This window comes from Oncorhynchus mykiss, chromosome 16 (genome assembly GCF_013265735.2).
Source record: "Oncorhynchus mykiss isolate Arlee chromosome 16, USDA_OmykA_1.1, whole genome shotgun sequence".
NCBI classification, from domain to species: Eukaryota; Metazoa; Chordata; class Actinopteri; order Salmoniformes; family Salmonidae; genus Oncorhynchus; species Oncorhynchus mykiss.
In genome coordinates, this window is record NC_048580.1 from 67,395,381 (window position 1) to 67,403,371 (window position 7,991).

Consider the following 7,991-nt stretch of genomic DNA (forward strand, 5'->3'; position numbering starts at 1 on the left):
TTGTTCCTGTAGTAATAGGCTAATTGCCATCATTTGAGTTAATTGGAGGTGTACCTGTGGATGTATTTCAAGGCCTACCTTCAAACTCAGTGCCTCTTTGCTTGACATCATGGGAAAATCAAAAGAAATCAGGCAAGAGCTCAGAAAATAAATGGGACCACGCAACCGTCATACCGCTCAGGAAGGAGACGCATTCTGTCTCCTAGAGATGAACGTACTTTGGTGCGAAAAATGCTAATCAATCCCAGAACAACAGCAAAGGACCTTGTGAAGATGCTGGAGGAAAAAGGTACAAAAGTGCCTATATCCACAATAAAACGAGTCCTATATAAACATAACCTGAAAGGCCGCTCAGCAAGGAAGAAGCCACTGCTGCTATGGTTTGCAACTGCAAATGGGGACAAAGATTGAACTTTTTGGAGAAATGTCCTCTGGTGTGATGAAACAAAAATAGAACTGTTTGGCCATAATGACCATCGTTATGTTTGGAAGAACAAGGGGGAGGCTTGCAAGCTGAAGAACCGTGAAGCACGGGGGTGGCAGCATCATGTTGTGGGGGTGCTTTGCTGCAGGAGGGACTGGTGCACTTCACAAAATAGTTGGCATCATGAGGATGGAAAATTATTTGGATTTATTGAAGCAACATCTCAAGACATCACCCTGGACATATCGGTCAGTATTTCAGTCAACTCATCCAGTTACAGCAGACAGTTACTGCAAACACTTTTTCTTGTGTCATGCAGGAAATGTCATTAGAATGTCTGAGGGTGGAGCGCAGGGCAGAACAAAGCCAAAGGTTCCTGCTCTGGAGTCATGGTACAACTAAACTGGACGATTTGGCACTATTTTGGTTTGCGGCATCTATTTTGCATGAAGAGGAAATTACAGAACAAGGCCAAATACAAATATTCACAAACACAAAAAAAATACATTGAGAAATATTCAAATTGTGATCTTTCCATTGGACCAAAAAAGGAAGCAACGTTTCTTGAAGTTGTTTCTTGTTTGCTAACTATCAAACCAGTAGGTAGAGGACTCGTACTGTAGGCCTATTCCACAGAGGAGTGATAGGAGGAGTGTCTGGCCCAGAGTGACCTACGGAGGTGAGAAAGCTGTCACTTTCAGGGCTAATATCAGAGCAGGTTTGTGAATGGAATGTTGTCAAATGGCACCCAACGCCGGGTGATGTGAAGGGAATTGAGTTAGATGATTGGACTGGGCAGCTGGAATAATGCATGCTTCCAAGTGCAGCTAATAAAAGACAGTGCCGCCGTGGACAGATGGGGAACTATGTTGCTGTCACTCGAACTTTGCTGATCGGGCACCTTAGTATCGTCACTGAGAAGTGCGGACCTTACACTGGCATTTCATTGCTCTCCTGCAGCTCATTTGTCACACCCCTGTTCACACTCTTTAACGCATCCCCTGGCCAATTTACTATGAAATAAGATTAAAGTCCCTGCCCTCTGACCTGTCGCCTGGACAGTGTAGGCCTACACCAAAAGTGTATAAAGGTTGTAACACATATGAGATCCTTATCAGGTAGTAGGCCTAGAAAGGCCTATGTGTTCGACGTTATTGCACATTCCATAAGCAGAAATAAACTGTTCTAAAAATTCCTTTGTGGATAAACAAAACTTTGTATGCAGTCCAGTGTATTGATGAATGGATCGCATCAATGCTTTGCATTGATAAACAAAGGAGTAGCCTAAACACTGTACCAGTGTCATTACATAATTACTATTTTTTACAATGCAATGTATGCACATTTGTTTCTTCCCTCTTTGTAAAAAAAAACAACTAGCAAATGAAAATGTATAAATATATACAGGTAACTGCTAATATAATGGAAACACTTGAGTAAATGAGGAATACAACGTATATTGGAAGCAGGTGCTTCCACAGAGGTGTGGTTCCTGAGTTAATTAAACTATTAACATCCCATCATGCTTAGGGTCATGTATAAAATCTGGGCAGGCTATTATTTTGGCTACCATGGCTATGCCAGTATATATGATGATGTTCCCACCCACCACCATCAAAACAATACAAAATTATGGAATTTATCATGGAAGAATGGTGTCACATCCCTCCAATAGAGTTCCAGGCACTTGAAGAATCTATGCCAAAGTGTATTGTAGCTGTTCTGGCTCATGGTGGCCCAACACCCTATTAAAACACACACTGGGGGCAGCAGGTAGCCTAGTGGTTAGAGCATTGGACTAGTAACTGGAAGGTTGCAAGATCAATTCCTTGAGCTGACAAGGTGAAAATCTGTTGTGCCACCCCTGACTTGCCAGGTTAAATAAAGGTAAAACAAATAAAAAAAATTGTTTCCTTTATTTTGGCAGTTACCTGTATATATAGCCTATTTGATGTTATATTTAAAAGTGGTTTCTTTGTTTGAGGAGCTTTTCCTTGGGCTATTACTCAATGACAATATGGCACAAAATGACCAAATATGTTGCAGATAAAGTTTTACATGTCAAAGCCTGATAGTATCATTAATATAGTCAACCATGACATTGAATAGCCAAACAAACCATAACTCAGAGAGAGAGAGAGAGAGAGAGAGAGAGAGAGAGAGGGAGAGAGGAGGAGGGCGTTCAAACAATGAAGTATTGCGCGGGAAAAGAAGGCTGGGGGGGGGGGGGTAAATGGATGTCTTTTATCTCGAGTTTCCCACATCCTGCAACCAACTAAAAACGAGGCCACCCAATTTGAAAGAATGTATGGTATGCGGCTATTATACATAGCGCTTTAGTGTCGAGTAGACTACTATTGTTCGCCAATTCAAATAAAAACTATAGGTTAGTTCTCCCCTCGAATAGGCAATACACTGCATTGTCCTGAAGTGAAAATAATAGGCTATAGCATATTGTGGGGTTAATACAATAGACCCAAGTTCTTGATGAACTGATACAGAATTAGCTACATTATATCCCTGCGACAGAAGACAAAAAATATACTGAAATCTCGCTGCATAAAATTGCATTAGGATCACACTATATTCCATAATGCATATAGGCTAAACCAACTCTGGCATAGCCTTTTTGGGGTAAAGGATATGTAGTATAATGTAAACAACAGTTGATAGTATAACAACAAAATAATGTTCTTATAAAACTATGTTGCGTCAAAGCCTGAATGAAGCATGCAACATAAGAACTCCGTAACAGTAACCCTCCATACATTCCCGTGCAGACTACATCTCGCATGCAAGGAGAGGGGGTAGTTTGCCCATGTAGATATTCTATTTGTATTTCCTTCCGAAGTGCAGTAAAAAAAAGTATTTATTTTGCCGCGTTTTAATTCCCGCCACGTCTAGTCTAGCCGGTTAGGCTTTTCTTTCTTCTAATTCTGTGATTGACGTGTGTTTGGATCGTCTATAATAATTACTATTGGTGGAGAATGACTGGTGGGCGGAGAAAAGAATGACGATGGACCTTGTGGCTACTCCCATTTACTATAGATATATATTTGTCCTTCCGCTGCCCTTACTCAAATCCAAGGAGCCGGTGTCTTTGCGACTAAAACGTATTAGGAGCTGGTTTTCTTTTAATTTGACTTACTGTTTACAACTATTGAGGTTGTTAATAGTCATTTTTTAATCATTGGGCTAGTCGTTATTTCTACTCACTGGATACCGAAGCATTTATGGTCAAGGATCAAATACGAGTCTTCATGAGATCCGGATTAGAGAGCATTCCTGACGCATTTTCCCCCCCAGCTACAACAACGTGGATCACACGCCCGATAGTGGAACTGTATCCCACGACGGAATATTTGTAGAATAAATCACACATTTCGTGGATTACAGGAATGCTGTTGTCGAAATTAAACTCATTCGCTCATATCTCCACCGTTGATATGCCGGCGAAAATCCAGCTTCAAATTCACCAAGGTTAGATTAAGCTTTTGTTGTTCGCTATAGCTAGCTAACGTTAAATGTTCGCTTTACTAACCAGCTGCTATATCTAGCTGGGCTCACAACAATGTTATTGTATTTTAATTCATCGTTTTCCTTTTCTGTTATTTCGATGCTTTGCATTCAGCCATGTCACATTGCACTAGTTTGAAGCGTTGTATTAACCGTGTGTACATCTATAATCACAGGGAAGGAGAGGGAGCCATTTGAAAAGGTTTACCAGGTCGGCGCTGTGCTGGGAAGCGGCGGGTTTGGCACAGTCTATTCAGGCACGACAATTTCAGATGGAGCACTGGTTAGTATCTTTCGCATTATTTGAACTTTTTTAACGTGATATACATCCAAGTCCGTTAATCGATGCATTTTTTTTTTGTTGTTGCATGTTTGCTCATGTAATTTCATGTTAGATTGTTTTTCTTTCACACAGGTTGCTGTCAAACATGTGGCCAAGGATCGGGTCTCGGATTGGGGAGAGATGGTAAGGATTCTTATGGTTGTGCATTTTAACAAGTTAACTAAAGGGATAGTTGTTAATCATATGTTGTACTATTGTCTCCAGAAATTAAACATATTTCTATTTTGTTTTCAGCCCAATGGCTCTCGCGTCCCTATGGAGATTCTACTCTTGAAGAAAGTTGGAAATGGGGCTCGGGGGGTAATAAAGATGCTGGACTGGTACGAGCGACCTGACAGCTTTATTATTGTCATGGAACGACCGGAGAACGGCAAGGACTTGTTTGATTTCATCACTGAGAAGGGCGCCTTACCAGAGGAGCTGGCAAAGAACTTTTTCCGTCAGGTTCTTGAAGCGGTGCGACACTGCCACAACTGTGGGGTTGTACACAGGGACATCAAGGACGAAAATATCCTCATCGATCTTCGGACGGGCGAAATTAATCTTATTGACTTTGGATCCGGGGCATTGCTCAAAGACACTGTTTACACCGACTTCGACGGTAAGCATACCGGTTGATAGACTTTAACCGTAGCCCATTTTAGTGGGTTACCGAATGTGTTGCTTTGAGCGCCACCCTTTGGAGGAAACGTGTATTTTTACAACTCAAAGTTTGTAAACATTGTCACCTGACTCTCCTCCCACGCACACCTGTCATGCTCACTGTCACCTGGCCCCAATAGGAGGTGCAGCTATTGTTTTATAATATTTTAATCCATAATATCACAAATTATTAAATGTTTCCCCAATCTTTTTTTTTTTTTTTACTTGTCAATTTTTGAACAGATTCTATTGCATGTGTTCCTAGTTAAATAAAGGTCTGATTAAAAATAAAATAAAACATCCTATTTGTAGAAATAGACACCCCATTGAATCTAACTATCATTCTTATTCTTTATATCCACAGGTACTAGAGTGTACAGCCCACCAGAATGGATTAAATACCATCGGTACCATGGGCGGTCAGCCACAGTTTGGTCTCTGGGTGTCCTGCTGTATGACATGGTGTGTGGAGATATCCCCTTCGAACAGGACGAGGAGATTGTACGAGGCCAGGTGCTCTTCAGACGAAGAATCTCCACAGGTGAGCCCCAATAACTGGAACAAAACCTCAAACCTAAACCAGTGGAATGTTAGTCATTGTGTGTCCAGTCTAAGAACCGACTGACCGTTATCCCCATTGTTCTTACAGAGTGCCAGCAGTTGATCAAGTTGTGCTTGTCCCTGAGACCTGCTGAGAGGCCATCGTTTGAGGACATCATCAATCACCCGTGGATGCAGAGCACAGTGTCCTCTGCAGAGCAGAGCAACGAGATCCGACTGCACAGCATCAGCCCTGAGCCTGCTGCCTTCACCACCGTGGTGGCCCAGTGACGGCATGGCTGCACTGACAGAGACTAGTGGTACACCCAGAGGACTGATGTGGCCGTACACTGAAACACAACATATGTTATACAGAAGGAAGTTACAGATGACTCTTGTTAAATCTCTCTCCCTCTTTCTCTTGTGGCCAGACCCCACCTGTTCACACAGCTTTTGGACTCCATGAAAACCAAAGTCCTTAATAGCTACTTGTAATAGCGAAAGCTATTCTCACCCTTACGAAGGACTTGCTCTATAATATTGGCTGTGGCGTGAGATTATGTTCACCAGAAAAAAGTCCATCCCTACCCATGTGATTGTTCTACTGAAGGCGTGGACAGTCTTTGTTACATAACTAGCTACCAACCAGCCACTGTACTCTGTTGTTGCTCACTGATGAGTGGGAGTCAGAGGAAGCAGATCTAAATGCCTTTGGTTGTGAGTCAGATTGTTGGGACCCTGGAAATACTTGAATAAAATAATACTTTACAAGGCTTTATTTCCTATCTCATAGGCATAGATCAGTAAAGCCTATGCCATATTACAATGTCGACAGCAACAAGACAACCTCACATGGTGCAAACAAGAACCTGAAAACTTACCTCACTTTCCTGCATCCACCTCTGAGCTTTTAACTCCTGTCCACACAGTTACCACTCATCCAGATGTTAATGCACACTGAAATGCAAAGCACCACACTGAAACACTAAATGTCCTGCTCTTTTGTTTATGTGTAAACATGTCTCTGTCTTTTGCATAACAGGCTAGCATTGAGGCCATTGTGAATATTTATTTGTGGGTTTTTTTCTTTCACTCGAGCTACGTGGAATTATTTATTTATTTTAAGAGAATTTTGGCTGTATATTTCATTCCACGGTTGTTGAAGGGCCCACAGATTATTTAAATGTATTTTGACCATATTTATGGTTTAAAATCTTCTGAGCAGACGTGTATATGTGTAAATAACCTTCAAAGCACTTCCATTTTAATGTAACATTGAACGTCTACTGATGGACATTTGTTGTTACTGTATTTGTCTGATGGGGATGAAATGACTGTTACATGCATCAACTTGTTTTCACCTCTAGTTGTATGATTGTGGCTTGTTTTGTTTTTTTCATCCAAATTGTAAATTGTTAAAAATATTTTTATACGTTTCTCAATAAATCTTTTTTTTTTACCTTGACTTTTGTCTCACTGGTTTTATTTCCAATAGATCCTTTCTACCATGAGCCTGGGAAGTCAAATCCAAACACAAACTAGGGAATGTATTAAAATCATATTTCACATTTGTATTAGATTGGCATGAATGAATAGCAACAGAAGTTGCCACCACCCGAGCACTTGCTCAAGAGTTGACATAGCTCAACTCTCTTTCATGTGTAAGCAGAAGGGGGGTGTAGATCATTACCATATGGCAAAGGAGACATGGTCCAGATTACATTGCAGTCTCTTGGTAAGACCAGCTAATAAACTTTAATTATGCTCTTATAGGTTTATCTAGAAAGCAGGGTACGTTTAATAAGAGGTGATTACACCGCAGGGGGATCCTGGCCTCAGTCTGCAAATCTGTTGGTGTCAGAACCTTCCTCTCATCTCAGAAGGCAAAGTAGCTGGTATTTTACAGTTCTAGAAGTCTCCAGCTGTAGTGTTTGTACAACAATAGAGACAACCTAAAGATAGCCAAAATGTGTGACAAAATGGTCTGTTTATTTAGCAGGTACTCAAATACAAATAGCAAGGCTTGCACTCATCTTACTTCCTTGAGCAGAGATGGCTCAGCATGTGGTCCTCTCGTCAGGTCCCAGCTTGGCTAACCTGGCCCCTCTTCTCTCCCCAGGCCCCAGCTTGGCCAACCTGGCCCCTCTTCCCTCGCCAGGCCCCAGCTTGGCCACCTGCCCCCTCGTCTCTCCCCAGGCCCCAGCTTGGCTAACCTGGCCCTTCTTCCCTCGCCAGGCCCCAGCTTAGCAACCTGCCCCTCCTCTCTCCCCTGGCCCCAGCATGGCCAACCTACCCCCTCCTCTCCCCAGGCCCCAGCTTGGCCAACCTGACCCCTCTTCTCTCGCCAGGACACACACCCGCCATGGGGTTCATGGTCCCCAAGCCTCTAATCCTCCGCCTATTTTTGCTCACTATACCTGATTGGCTTTATACAGTATATGGCTAAGTATGTGTCCAGAGCCCATTGAGAGGACCTGTATGACCATGTGGGCTGTTTATTACTGTAAATACTCACTGTACTATGGC

General features: G+C 42.3%; 1 protein-coding gene across 1 annotated transcript; it reads left to right on the forward strand.

Moving 5' to 3' along the window:
* Positions 1 to 3,480: 3,480 nt before the first annotated feature.
* pim1 (Pim-1 proto-oncogene, serine/threonine kinase) lies at positions 3,481 to 6,930 on the forward strand. The gene is made up of 6 exons (XM_021567007.2): positions 3,481 to 3,904; positions 4,117 to 4,223; positions 4,356 to 4,406; positions 4,518 to 4,884; positions 5,290 to 5,466; positions 5,575 to 6,930. Exons 1-6 carry the CDS (start codon positions 3,823 to 3,825, stop codon positions 5,754 to 5,756), a joined length of 966 nt encoding a protein of 321 aa, XP_021422682.2. The 5' UTR covers positions 3,481 to 3,822; the 3' UTR covers positions 5,757 to 6,930.
* The last annotated feature ends 1,061 nt before the right edge of the window (positions 6,931 to 7,991 follow it).

Bases quoted from the DNA above. Each gene is read 5' to 3' on its own strand.
- pim1 (XM_021567007.2), top strand. From the start codon at position 3,823: ATGCTGTTGTCGAAATTAAACTCATTCGCTCATATCTCCACCGTTGAT. The intron at 4,224-4,355 runs GTTAGTATCTTT...TCTTTCACACAG, and splicing joins CAATTTCAGATGGAGCACTG to GTTGCTGTCAAACATGTGGC. The intron at 4,407-4,517 runs GTAAGGATTCTT...TTTTGTTTTCAG, and splicing joins TCTCGGATTGGGGAGAGATG to CCCAATGGCTCTCGCGTCCC.